General features: G+C 34.2%; 3 protein-coding genes across 3 annotated transcripts in view; 2 read left to right on the plus strand and 1 right to left on the minus strand.

The window, feature by feature from the left end:
- Positions 1-4363: 4363 nt before the first annotated feature.
- On the plus strand, positions 4364-4915 carry LOC117170545 (glutamyl-tRNA(Gln) amidotransferase subunit C, mitochondrial). The gene has a single exon (XM_033357355.1). The coding sequence runs from the start codon at positions 4441-4443 to the stop codon at positions 4867-4869; it is 429 nt and encodes a 142-aa protein (XP_033213246.1). The 5' UTR covers positions 4364-4440; the 3' UTR covers positions 4870-4915.
- Positions 4835-13741, plus strand: LOC117170543 (DNA polymerase subunit gamma-2, mitochondrial). The gene is made up of 2 exons (XM_033357352.1): positions 4835-5411; positions 13035-13741. Exons 1-2 carry the CDS (start codon positions 4866-4868, stop codon positions 13470-13472), a joined length of 984 nt encoding a protein of 327 aa, XP_033213243.1. The 5' UTR covers positions 4835-4865; the 3' UTR covers positions 13473-13741.
- Positions 13687-14588, minus strand: part of LOC117170544 (ER lumen protein-retaining receptor) — a 29100-nt gene continuing 28198 nt past the window's right edge. The window contains exon 3 of the mRNA XM_033357353.1: positions 13687-14481. Within this exon, the coding sequence (XP_033213244.1) occupies positions 14124-14481 (358 nt within the window). The 3' untranslated portion in view covers positions 13687-14123. The remainder of the gene's footprint in view (positions 14482-14588) is intronic.

The following is a 14588-nucleotide window of genomic DNA, read 5'->3' on the forward strand; positions in this document are numbered from 1 at the left end:
TATAGAGCTCCAAGGAGATTATGTTGAAAAATAAAAAAAAATTTACCCAAAAAAATTGTTTTTATACTTCATTCTAAGGACTTATTGAACTACCCTCGTACAGTTTCTCAGTATTATTTACACCCTTTTATCTTGTTCCTGTTAGGACAAGTCGACCCGCCACTTACGATTGCCAAATTCCTACACACTAACTCTTAATTTTAATTAATATTAAACTTCAATTTTATTAAATTTGAAGACTTATAATTTTGCTGCTTAAATATCGGAATTTTCAGTCGGTAAAACAGCTATCTGTTACAACCTACTTTTTGTGGCGCTATCTGTTGGATTAGTTTGACCGACAATTCTCCCTTTCGTAAGGGTGCAGTCCCATGGATACATATTAGCAGAGCAGCAGATTTTCGGAGTAGGTTATTCGACCAATCAGATGATTGCAGGGAATTTGCTGAAAAGTGTTCCGAAACTGATAAGTTCGACCCGCGCAGGGACTTGAGAATAGGTTAGCCTCGGCGCTCGTAATGTGTTCAAACATTTGAAAAGTGTTTAACAAGTGAAAAGGGAAATTGGTGGTTAAAATATTTGTTTAAATGTGTAATAAAGACGGGAATTATTCTGGGTTAAGTATTGGTATAATGAAATAAAATATTACTATGTTTTTGCAGATAATTTGTGCAAAAAAAAGTAAATATGGGATTCGGGATGACTAGCCAAGTTTAAGAAAAAAATTTTACTACGAATTCCGTTTTTTTGTAACCCCTTTTTTTAATAAATAGCATAAGGAAAGTTTTTATACTATGCTTATATGAAATCTACATATATCGAAACTGGTCTATTCCATGCTGCATATAAGTGAAGTGCGGTGTAGAAATCGTCCAATAAGGACGCCTTTTCTTGTATAGATTCTTTTTTGTTTATTCTTAAAATGGTGCGTTATTGGTAGACTCCTAATTGTCCAAATCTGTAAACCATACAATGTATGATAATGGGACAGGTAGGTAATAAAGTGTATTGATTAACAGATTAGGAGAATTTAGAAAAATCAAAGCTTTCTGAACATTGAAGGAATTGACAGATTTTCACAAATTTAGAGAATTTACGGAATTCAGAATATTCAGAAAATGTACGGGATCCAGGGAATTCAAAATATTTAGGGAAATCGGCAAATTCATCGTATTCAAGAAATTCAGAAAATTCATAATATTCAAGAAAAACCCAGGATTTTAGGGAGTTTAGATATTTTCAGAGATTCCAGAACATTTAGAGAATGTAGAGCATTCCTGAAATTGAAGGAATTGAAAGAGTTCAGAGAATGTATGTAATACTGAAAATGGATGGAGTTCCGAATAGCGTAAACCGCTGATTCTTTTAAGGCTCCGTATACTTATGTATTTTAATGCGCTGATTACGAAAATAATAGTGAAAATTGGAAACTAGTCGAATTTCATGGTGAAAACCATGAAAAACCCATAAAAATCATGTTTTTTATCTTTATCTTAGTAAATAATACAAATTTACAAAAAAAAAAATTAAATAAATGTTGTAGATCTTTTAAAAAGATATATTTTTTGCGAAACATATTTTTACTCTGCGACCAATAATTTTCGAGAAAAACGACGATGAATATGAAAAATCACAGAAATACAAGACAATATGTATCAGTGTGACTTTAATGGTACGAAAATATTTTCACTATCATTTGTGCAATCAGCGAGTCAAGTTAAGAAAAGGGGCAGGGTGTGACCTTTCATTATTTCTGTGACCTGTCGCAGGGGTCTCTTCCTGCCCCCCCCCCCCACGGGACGTTGGAAAAGAGGCAGTGGTGTGACTATACATTGTTTCTGTGACCTGTCATCGGATGCCTTCCCGCCCCCCACGAGACATTGGAAAAGGGGTAGGGGTGTGACCAAAGTTATTTACCACTCAGTCATTAACATGTCACTTGAAGGAAGGGGACTTTGGAAGGGGGGTCGGATGTGAGCAAAATTATTTGCCCCTCAGTCATTAACATGTCAATTGAAGGAAGGGGACTTTGATAAGGGGGCCGGATGAGCCCAAAGTTTTTTTTGGATGCGCTGATTACGAAAATGATGGTGAAAATAGAAATGGCAAAGATCCACATTCAAAATTTCGAAAAATATTTTCAATACAAATTGTACATCTTGTTCAGAAACACATTTTTTATTTTAAATATTTTTTTCTACGAGTGATAGTTTTCGAGAAAATTAGTAATATCTCATAAAATGTAACAAATTTTAATGCAAAAAGCAACTGGCCTTTCTTCACCGTCCGCGCTCATAGTACTTCAGGGCGTGTATTCCTTACGTAAAAACCCAAAAAAATTACAAAACATGAAAAATAGAAAGAAAAAAAATGCTGTTCAAAATTTTCCAACCTTCCCGCTGTGAAGAGCGTAAGTAGGTACCAAGCCGAAACCAATAGAGATACGATATTAATCCTTATATCTTTCATTTTGTCGAAAAGTATCACTCACAGACAAAAATTTTTCAGATAAAAAAATCTGTATTTCGACGAATTCTATCAATTTTTTTCAGAATTTTTTTTCCATATTAGCTGAGATAGTCGCAAAAAACCATGATTTTTCTGGTTTTTTATGGTTTCACCATGAAAATCAACTAGTCGCAAATTTTCACTATTATTTTCGTAATCAGTGCGTTAAAATACATAAATATACATAGTACGAACGAAATCGTCGGTTTACGCTATTCGGAACTCCACCCCTGAAAATTCTATGAATGTCAAGAGTTTAGGTGATTTAGAGAATTTGAAGAATTTAATAAATTCAGGCAAATCAATTTTGATTTTTTTATCACCCGAATTCTGTAACTCTTTAAATTAATTCAATTGAATGAGTTTATAGAATTCCATTAATGCTTTGAATTCCCCGAACTCCTTCAATATTCTGAATTAAGTATTCAAAGAATTTCAGGAATTCAGAATATTGAAAGGAATTTAGGAAATTTAGGATACAATGATGAAAAACTACTGGGAATTTCAGAACAGGCAAAGAATGCAAAGAATGTTAAGAATTCAAAAAAATCCAGAATATTCACGGAATTGGATGATTTCAGAGAATTAAAAGAAATTTAAGCATTTCGCTGCATTAGAAAATTCCAGAAATTTAGATATTTTCGGTAGTTCTATAGGAATAAGGGAATTTAAGAAATTCATCTGGGAATTTAGACACACGTAAAAAGATTTCCCGAAAAATACTCCACGGAAATTCAATTGAGTTTCTATGTAAATTCTACTAAGCTTTCGTTATCAGAAGCTCCACCCCTGAAAACCCACTTTTCTCAGGGCCCGCCATCATACAACAATTTTACACATTTTGAAAAATATTGTAACCACCAAATTCCTTTTTAACTTGTCAAACACTTTTCAAATATTCGAAAATGTTACGAGCGCACGGGTCAAACTTATCACTTTCGGAACACTTTTCAGCAAATTCCCTGCAATCATCTGATTGGTCTAATAACCTACTCTGCAAATCTGCTACTCTGCTAAAATGTATCCATGGGACTGAGCCCTAAGAAAACAGAAAAGTGGGTGCGATGCATGGGGCTGATTTGTTGGATAATGCACGGACCATGATCTAAGAATACACGGTCTAGCCATCAGCTCCCCCAGTTTCGTCGCCAGTCGCACTCCACCACGCCCAGCCATCTTGGTTATCAGCGGCGTATCTAGGAAAAATAGCGCTCATGGCAAGCATGAAAAATTGTACGCCCCTGTGCAAAACAACTTCACCAAAGTATCTTTGCCTCTAACACTACTTTTCCGTTTTTTTTTTTATTTTGAAGTTAATACATAATTTCGGGTAGCATTTGAAACACGTGTCGTTTTAAATATTTGAATAATTATTAATGAAATTATCGCTTAAAAATCTCGTATCACACGCTTACCTGCGTTCTCGCTATATGTTCATTCATTTATGTACATTTTTGTAAACAAGAATCATTTTTTCATTCATAAAAACATCTATATTATTGTATTGTATTGATATGTATATTATTTCAGTATAATATATTATAATAGAAAGGTATGTTGACAATATTTCTTCTAAATTACAAGGATTGAAAGTAATATATTTTTTAATATTTTAAATTATCTATGACACAAACTGCATTATTTTGAAAAAAATTTCATTGATTTAAAAATTGTACAATTCCTTTATCTTTTAACAACTTTTACTTGATGTCTTCGCTTATGGCATTTACTACATTTCAAATATATTTAATTTCGCGCTCTCACTTTTCAAATATGGCTGGTTGTGGTGGAGTTGTTCCTTATTGGTTAATTTTTTTTAGTTGCGTGTGGCTAGATTATGTATTCTTAGATCATGGCACGGACCATGCTTTGGCGTATTTACTATATATTAGTGCTTTTTCTTTGGACTTGAAAACATAAAATTTAATTTAAATGGGTTTTATACGACTATCATGGCACTTAAATAAAGAAGTCATATGCAAAATCATATCTCGCAGAAAAACTACGTACGCATTTCATGAGGAAAAATTTAAAGATTTGGAGGTTAGGAGTGAAAAAACTAAGTTTTCAGTGTGCAAAGAGACATTAGATGCCCTAGAAAGAGTATCTTTAGTTGATTTCGATCACGAAGGAGGAATTAAAAGGTTGGAAGCTGCGGTGCAATTTGCTCACCGTTTAAAAGAGGTTAAAATCGACTCTTCCCTGACACCGATGCACAGTATTCTTGAGAAAGAAAATCTATTTTTAAGAGAGGACGAGGTGTCTGATGGTAATTATCGTGAAAAGATTTTAGCGAACGCAGAAATTCTCGAAGAAGAATATTTTGTAGCACCTCCAGGCAATATTTTACGCAAAACATGAAGTTGGAGGCTATTTTGAAAAAAATGGGCACGTGTTTCTTGAATCTTGAATCCGGATTTGAATATGGTCCTCAGGGAAGACTGCTTCTTCGGAACATCGAAAATATTTGGTTTCATCACTGTGTTACTACTTCGCGGTACAACGTATTTTTAAGTGGTCCGGATAAATTTGCAAAGACTATGCAAGGTCTGAAGGATGCGAATGTTGATAATTTACCGTTTGGACTTGCTGCTTTTGAAATTTCAAAAAGTATGTGGAACCAATCACTATTGAATTTTGACAGTAAGGTTGTTGCTCATAAGACTGCTAAAGTTTCTACATTTAATGATGGCCTTAGTACCAAAGACTTGTTTCATAAAAAGCAGAGAGAACGGAGAGCCTGGTGGCGAAAACTCTCACAACAACCCTCTAGATTTGTCTTGTCAGAAGCTAAAAGGGTCAAAAATAGCGAAATAATAGACATAGAAGCACAGTTTCCTTTTGGAAACATCATTGTCGAGACGATAACTTATCAACGAGATCTTCGAAAACTGCCATTTCAGGTAAATTCATGTAATTGGATTCTCAATTTTTAATTTGGGGTTCATTATGCTATTTCAAAACTTTTCTAGTATTATTTATAAAAATACACGCATCTAAATTTTGCTCTATAGGGGTGAGGAGGATGCGTTGGCGCACCTAAAAGAAAAATATACATCTGCAAATATTGAAAAATGTGTTGTAGGTGTTTGATAACTGGACCATAGTAATTTAAAGAAGATTTTTCAATATAAAATACGGAAAACGAGTTAATGATGCTTTTTCTAAAATACTACAGTGCGTCTAGTTATATTCACAACCTCTGATAACTTCCATTTAAGTAATATAGCTAACTTGTTATAACCTTGTGCTTTTACCGACTTTGTACGTGGCACAATTTATATTTTATCGAATAATTATTTGACATAATATTTATTGTACCGAGCAGCTACTTTAAATAACCTTTTTTTATGAAATAACATTTCCACATCATTGATGTGTTACCGAAAATGCATTTGACATAATTTCCATGTTTACGAATTATCATTTGGCAATTTTTATTTTACCGAAGAAACATTTGCCACGATATCCAACTAAAAATAATGAAAAATGGTACTACGTTTAATCTTAGACAGTTTTAGTTTTTAAGTATCCAATAAAGTCCTTGAATTTCGAGCGCTAAAAAATGTTAAATTTCTAATTTTTACATGCAACTAACGCTTCAAATTTGCAATGAATTTAAAGAATATTTATGTATTTTTGCACGTAGTTCAAAATTGTTCAAATATATCAAGCGCTATTAATTTGTAACTGTCTAATTTATAAACTTTCCATCACGAACATTTTTTCCATAGAAATAGACCATCATTTTATTGAAGAACAGGATATATCGAGATGTATTTTCAACATCTGGCCTACCTTGTGTTCCGAGTCATGCACAAGATTCTTGGAAGTACATTGCTTCTGCAATTAATTTTTAAGAAATATTAATTTTTTAAATGAAAATAAGATTTAGATTTTCTGTGTTTCGTCCTAGACTGACTCAGAGGACTCGTCAGTGTAATTTTTATTTATTATTAAAAAATGCATATATTATATAAAAATGAATTGCAGAACAAGAATATTATTGACCCTAATACCAAAACCGTTATAAAATATTATGCGGGAGGGAACTCGTGCGCACCCGGCATTGGGTGCCATCACTGTGATGTCATGCTACCTGCATCTGGTCTTGGGCACCAGATGCCATGTAACTGGTCTTGGGCGCCATAACTGTGGCGTTATGCAACCTGCATCTGGCCTTGGGTGCTACAACTGTGATGTTGAATGACATGCGTCTGGTCTGGGCGTCAAGCATTTTGTTTAAATTTCAGTTCGAAATTAAACATGCGACATACGTTGAATAAATCAGAAATGAGCGATGGAAACCTGAAAAAATTGAGGAACGGAATTATCATTGATAATAATGAAGAGTTCCCTTTTTCAAGAACGTCATTAGGTGAAACTCCGTTCCGCATGACTAGATATAATTGTTGAGAGATAGTACAAGTATGATACTGTTTGTTCGAAGAACTTTTGAATCAAGCAACTGTTCAGTCGCAGAAGGACATCTGACTTTCAATGAATTAGAGCGCGTTGTCTTCGAGACTCCCATCTTCTCCGTGCAACCATGCTGACAATGTGATGTCCGTTTATCGATTCGCTTCTGGTACATCACGGTACGGAATCTGTTACAGCTCTTGGTCACTGTCTTCATAAGTACGAGCATGCCGGGGGTATCGCGGAGTTGTCTTGTGGTTCCGCATGAGTTGGTTTATCGCCATTGTAGGAGTAGAATTTCAGACTTTATCATTCATAACGTGCATCAGTCATATTAATTTTGATTTGAGACACGGTTAGAAAAGCTTAAGTTGTTTGTGTGATTCAACTTGTATGATCTCTGCAAAATTATCTTATAAGGAGCACTTACAGGGGTCCACTTCAACGGGGTTCAACTGCTCGATTAGGAACATAACCGTTTTTTTTTGTATTGGGAGTTTTCCTTTTGTCGAAAATTAAGTGATGAGTCCTGTGCTTGGACAGTTTCATTCATGATCTCCTTGCGAAGCTTTCCATAGCAGAGCATGTCAATCTTTATTCTAATGTCTTGTAGACGGTATAAACTTGATTAACTCTCAGTTCTTCTTATTGTTGCTGCGAACTTGTATGCGATGATGTGGGAATTCCTCGCCTATGAGTTTTTTTCGGGTCACCATGTAGTAAATCAATTTGGAAGGATTCTCTGCGTCTTGTATATCGTTGCCTACAAATAAGTTTTTGTTTATAATGATTTTGAATACATGTATCACTATTTAGCGCGGATACAGTAAGTCAATCATTGATCATACTGTGCCAATTCATGAAACTGGTCAGACTGCTAATATTCTTTCTCTGCTGTGGCTGAAGGGCGGCTTGGACGTACTCATTTATGAAAGGAGTATCTAGACTCGGTATCTTACTCTCAGGAGCCCTTAGCAACGCTGCTTGGATGATACGCTGTCAAATAGATTCCGAATAAGGTCTGTGATTATTTGGAGAGCTTGTTCATGACAGTATTGTTTCTAGCGTTCGCTTATCAGTTCCGTTCTGACTTTTGTGCCGGGCACTGATGACCTTTTTCTGCAACCCAGTTCTACGGGCTACATTTCTTTAAAGTGAGATTGATTTTCGGTTCGAGTTCCCACTCCTGAATTAAAAGGACGTAATGCTTTTCTCTAATGTTAAATGTTCTCAACTCAAGGGCATGTGATACTTAGAAAATTATGGATATTACCAGTTTTAGGTTCCCCGGCTTTTTTTCTAGAAGAATAAATATTTTGTCTTAAAAATTTGGTAAATGATAGCGAACATGCTAACGGACTTCCCTGCACACTTTTGTGGGTTAATTAAAAAAAAATTAATTTTGATAAATTTGATTAATTTGCATAGCGCTTAGGAATTAGGATCGATTTTATTAGTATTAGATTCCCCCGGCTTTTTCCCTAGATTAATAAATATTTTGTTTTCAAAATCTGCGGACTGATAGCGAACATGCTAACGGACGTCCCTGCACACTTTTTTGGTGTGTTAATTCCAAACAATTTTTATTTTGCTGAAAACGTGGGTGTATATTTCAATATACAATAAATGAAAGGCAATATATGAAAGCTCACATGTGTCGCTATTTACTTATTTGATAACATTTATTTTACGAAAATCTGAAGGTTCTGGAGAATTGCCCGTATACCAGGGGTCTCCGAAAATAGATCCTGTATCTACTAGCAACCCCGGGCCAATAGGCCGAATCTACTCAGCTTTGACCCTCCCAATTAATACTTTCTTCCAAACGATCATACATTTTCTTTCAGTTTCCCGTCGAAAAAAACTGGTAATCTTGAAAATGTCCTGCTGACGTTGAATCAGGCTACATCTGTAGATTTTGGAGGCCCTTCATTCAATGTCAAAGCTGAGTAGATTCGACCTATTGGCCCGGAGTTGCTAGCAGATACAGGATCTACTTTCGGAGACCCCTGGTATACGGGCAATTCTCTAGAACCTTCAGATTTTCGTCAAATAAGTAAATAGCGACACATGTGAGATCCCTAAATTAGGACGAGTCGAAAAAAAAAGTATGGTAAACGAAATTCCAACTGCTGTAAATTGATGAACGCCTTTAACTTTCGAGTCAGCAAAATGTGCTTTTAAGACATTTATTTTCATTGTTCTTATATTTTCGTTTATATAAGTTTTTAAATTTTTATTTAGTTTTTTAGACGAATCGATATTTTTTTATTTGCGCTTTCAAAATAAAAAATATATCTATAGTATATCTAACAAATTTGAATTGTTATTAAACTGCAAAATGGGAAATTAATATCGCCGAAAAAAATCAAGACCCTCACTTTAGAAGGCAATAACTCCGCAGAAAAAATGTGAGGAGGTTCGAATAAGAACCACACGAATCCGTTCAGTTTTCTTTATAAAATGGCGTTTCTGCAATTTGCGTAAAAAAATATCGTTCCGGGCTAATTAGCAAAATACAAGTAAAAACGCTGTCGCGAGGCCCATTATTGAGACACGTTAACTTTCACATGACCCCAGAGCTAAGAATACGTTGGAAAAAACTGGAGTGTCCTACAACATGTTTAGAATCCAGTAGAGACCTTCAAATTTAAAAATATTTAAAAATGTGAGTTTTTCAAGGATTTTTGTTGAATGTTTTTATTGAGGGATTGAATGGAGCTATCGCGCTGTTTAATGGCTTAAAATTTGTAGTAATGTACCCTTCCCTACCGAAAAGAATCTTTGAGTATATACTAAAAATTCTTTAGGTCAAAGAAGCTCAGAGAAATTCTTCGCAGGCACTCAGGTAGATATGTTTCAAGGTCCAGGTAGTTCTTTTAAATGTTTTAAAGGCTTTAAAATGTCCTTTCCGGAATTGAAATAGCAATACGATCATAAATAACAAGCAGAGAGTCTGAAATTGAAATTAGTATTCGATCATAAATAACAAGCAGAGAGGCTATATCAATAGAGTAGCCGAAACTCAAGGGTCCTTCGTTAAGCTTCCGGATTAAAACTTAGAAGTAGATTTTTTCAATTTCATAGTTAACAGCCTAAAACATAATAATTCGGAATCTACGGGTTTCGATGATTTCAGTTATCTACCTTTTTTTTAAATGCTTAAAATTAGAATTAATACAATGTCTCTTGTAAATGGAATGAGATACGCCAAAAAAGAAAACATTTTTGAATTCAGCTAGAAAATTGTATATTAGTATATAAGTTATAATTATAAATAAGTACAATGAGAAAATTTATCAATTAAAAAAAAAGTGTTAATAATTTAAAGAGAAATTTAAAAAGGGAGAGCGGATTAGCCACGACCAACTACTGTAAATAACTCTGCCCGCCCGGTACGTGACGAATACAAAAGGAACATTATATTACCGTCGCACCACTCTTAAAAGGACCACTAAAAGGATTTTGAAAAGGACCCAAATCTCTCAAACTATCTCCGAGACTATTTTATTTCAAATCGACTCTGTTTATAGATTCAAATGAGCCAGGCTATTTCGCTAAAGAAAATTCAGAGATTTCTTTCGGTAGGGTTATTCCTATTTCGACCACAAAAACTGAATAAAAATTATAATTTCACGATTAAAGTCGCTCAGAATAATTCGAAGTTTAATGAGGCGAGGCGCGTGGCAAAGTAGTAAAAAAAAGTGTAGAAAAAACGGTCCGTCATATTTCCCAGCGGCAGACAGCCGTTTTCTCCAGATTTTCCCACAGCTGCTGCTCGCTCAGCAGGGCCGTCTCAAAGCTTTGAGGTGGGCTGCGCTCTTCTCTCCTGATATAAAATTTGGTATTATAATACAGTATCAAGATTGCACATGAATTATCTTGTATTTTGTTTATTTAATATAGTACTTATTTCGGTATTATAATATAATTTTGTAATTATTAGGCTGTTAATTCGCTACTGAAATGCGTGAAAGATTTGTTTGTATGAGCAATTCCATGTTAAGTCATCTGTAGAGTGTAAGCTATAGTTTGAAATTTTAATGAAAATTGCAGTAGTTGTTCTCTTAGTTGTTGAAAGAAAAACTATAAAACGATTTTTGAAAAATTCCAAAAACTTCGAATATATTGAAAATTGAGCTTTTTGCATTTTAATTTAACTCTCATAACTTTAATGACTTTATTGATGTAAAGGTGTATTTTCAAATTATTTGTAATAAGATACAGCTGTCAAGAAATATTTTTTTTCAACCAAAAATTTCAAAAACTTCTTGGATTTTTCAAAAATTAATTTGTAAATTGAATTATTTAGAGGACAGTGTAAGCTATTTATGCATTTTTTTAATTGGCTATTTTTTTATAAATTCAGTTTAAACATTCGTTTTTAAAAAAATCAAGAAAGTTTTGACATTTCTTGTGTCAAGAAATTTTTGTTCAGAACTACACCATATTACGAATATTGAAAAAAATACGCTTTAATAGTATTAAAATCACAAAAGTTATGAGAGTTAAAAAAAAGACAAAATTTTTCAATTTCGTGTATTCTGTAATTTCTGGGAAATATTCAAAAATCATGTTAGGGTTTTTCTTTCAACACCTACGAGAACAAATACTACAAATTTAATAAAAATTACTAACAATGGATTAAGTTCTTCACATGGTTCCAAAAGGACCAATTTTCTATTCACAACAGTTCGTTTTCAAAGAAAAAAGAAATTAACAAAGGGGTTAAGTTTTTAAAAATATTATTAAATATTTATTAAATAGCAACATTTTTAATCACAGGATATAAATGTTAAGAAAAAGTATAATAGTAGATTTTTTAAACAAACAAAATAAAAATAATTCTATTTTCGTACTGTTTTCTGTATTAATTCAATTCGCATTTAGGTGAAACAATAAGGAAAAAGAGTACAAATTTCTTAAAAATGGCGAGACGAAGAGGAAATATTTAAAAAATGGTAAAACAAGGGGATAGGGTTAAAAGTGTGAAGTACTCTGTTTATTTCTGTTTACTCTGTTTATAAGTGTATATTAAATAAACAAAATACAAGATAATTCGTGTGCAAGCTTGATACTATATTATAATTTATTAAAATTTCATATCAGGAGAGAAGGACGAAGCCCACCTCAAAGCTTTGAGACGGCCCTGATGAGTGAGAAGCAGCTGTGGGAAAATCTGAAGAAAACGGCGGCCTGCCGCTGTGAAATATGACGGGACATTTTTTTTCTATACTTTTTTCTACTGTGCCACGTTTCGCGTTTCCTTAAACTCAGAATTATTCTGAGCTACTTTAATCGCGAACTTATAATTTTTATTCAGTTTTGTGGTCGAAATAGGAATCAGGGTACATTACTACACATTTTAAGTCATTAAACAGCGTGATAGCTTCATTCAATCCCTAAATAAAAACATTCAACAAAAATCCTTACAAAACTGACATTTTTAAATATTTTTAAATTTGAAGGTCTCTGCTGTATTCTAAACATGTTGCAGCACACTCCAGAATTTTTTCAAGTTTTTACAACATATTCTTAGCTCTGGGGTCATGTGAAAGTTAACGTGTCTCAACAATGGGCCTCGCGACAGCATTTTTACTTGTATTTTGCTAATTAGCTAGGAACGTAATTTTCTGACGCAAATTACAGAAACACGATTTTATTCAGAAAACTTAGCGTATTCGTGCGGTTCTTATTCGCACCTCCTCACAATTTTTTCCGCGGAGTTATTGACTTTTAAAGTGGGGGGGGGGGGGGGGGGGGGGGGGGTCTTGATTTTTTGCGGCGATATTAGATGCAGTCTGGAGGGCAGTTATTTGCATACAGAAAAGTATGAGAGAAATTTTCCTACTATTTTTTTTAATACCTTTTTCTTCCGAAAGATACTTTTTTTGTAGTTCCATTGAGTACTTCGAAGCCTGAGAAGTTCGATACAGCGTAAAACTGCCTAATTTTAATCATCTTCGCCACATCTAAATTTTTGGTTAATCTTAAAGAATTACGAAAATCCTTTTTCATTAAATAACACAATACATTTTCTATATTAATATCCCAGTGTACATCCTGAATACTTGTGTAAAAAATGTTTAAAAAAAATGGTTTTCCAGGACAAGACTGGTAAGGATGATATAATTGATGTGAGAGTGGTAGAGCACGTTGCTTCGTTGGATTGGGGTTGCCTGGCTTTACTCTGTGATTCTTACAAGGAAACTGACTCATCAATCGAATTACAAATGCAACCAAAAATCTCTCCTTACAAAGCAATCTGCAAAGTCAAAATAGATACCACTGATACGGATTCGGTCAAAGAAGATTTGAATGAACTCATGCTGTATATCAATAGTTTACTGAGGACAAAAGGACTTAGTACAGTTTTTACGAGTAAAAAGGATAGCCCTGAAAGTATTCACGTTCCATTCGTTATAGCAGTAGATAAGACAAGTTTAAAAAATGGAATAGTGAAAGTTACCAGTCAGGTGACAACCCTCGCTGAATCTGTCCACGTTACTGAGTTAGTCAATCACATAGCTTTACATTGTACTTAGGTAAATATGAGAAACTTGCGATCCAAAATTGTTAAGTTCTTTTTAATCGAAAATTTATTTATGAAGAAACCCAAGTTAATTCTCGGTAATTAGTTCATTTAGCCTATAAAAAGTTTAAGTAATTTACTTACGCTTTTGTACACATACATTCTGTATCAAGTTTCGATCGCTAGCTTCTTGTCGAAGGAAAAATTAAACACTGCACAAAAGACAATTCAATAATTATAATGATATTTATTTAATAAAAATCGTAATTACGATAACTTAAACATTGCAGGCAGACATTATTTGTTTTATCTATCCGGTCTTCGCTCTTCTAGCGTACAATACCAATTACACTAGTTTTAAAGTTGATTAATTATTATACAATTTCAATGTACACTCTCTTCCAAGCACTAGATCGATACGTTTACTCAGGATGACAATCGCTGCGTATGTGATTATGTACAGCACGATGCAAAGATAATGAGAAACGCGATGCAAAATTAGATGGGCCATTAAAATCCAGGTCCAAGAAATATTGGGCTTGGTTGAATGTACACTTGTGCATGTACGCTTCTCTCTTCGAGCCTCTGAAGTACGCTTTCGAAGCTCGATCGAGAGCCAATCAATAGGCGAATAGTATTTTAAGTAATACTTCTGGTCAACCAGCTAAGCGGGCAGCTGGAGTTTCTTGCCTTTGAGAACTTTGGTAATGTACAAATAGAAGAAGTCACAATACAAAACTGTCTGTACGAGACCAGCGACAATAGCGATCAAGTCATAATGATCCTCTACATAGTAACGATAAACCCAATTGAAAAGATAAAGTCCTCGGTAGGATCCTAATGCGAAGAGATAATGGCTCGTGATGCTTTCTGCCTCTCCTGTTTTCGAGACGAGGAACAATTGTGGCAAAATGGCCACTGACTCCAAATAAATACTAAATGTCCAAAGTACCTCCAAAAACGAAAATTCGTGGTTTATCGCCAGCGCCAGCACAAGAGCTGGCAACACCAGGAACTCAATTCTGTTGAAAAGAAAAACATATTTTTGTATAGATGACAGCGTTTCAATAGATTAGCGAAGTTGAGTTTAGAAAAGGATAGCACAAGAGCACCAATTCTTACCCCCCCC

This window comes from Belonocnema kinseyi, chromosome 4, assembly GCF_010883055.1.
Source record: "Belonocnema kinseyi isolate 2016_QV_RU_SX_M_011 chromosome 4, B_treatae_v1, whole genome shotgun sequence".
Taxonomy (NCBI): Eukaryota; Metazoa; Arthropoda; class Insecta; order Hymenoptera; family Cynipidae; genus Belonocnema; species Belonocnema kinseyi.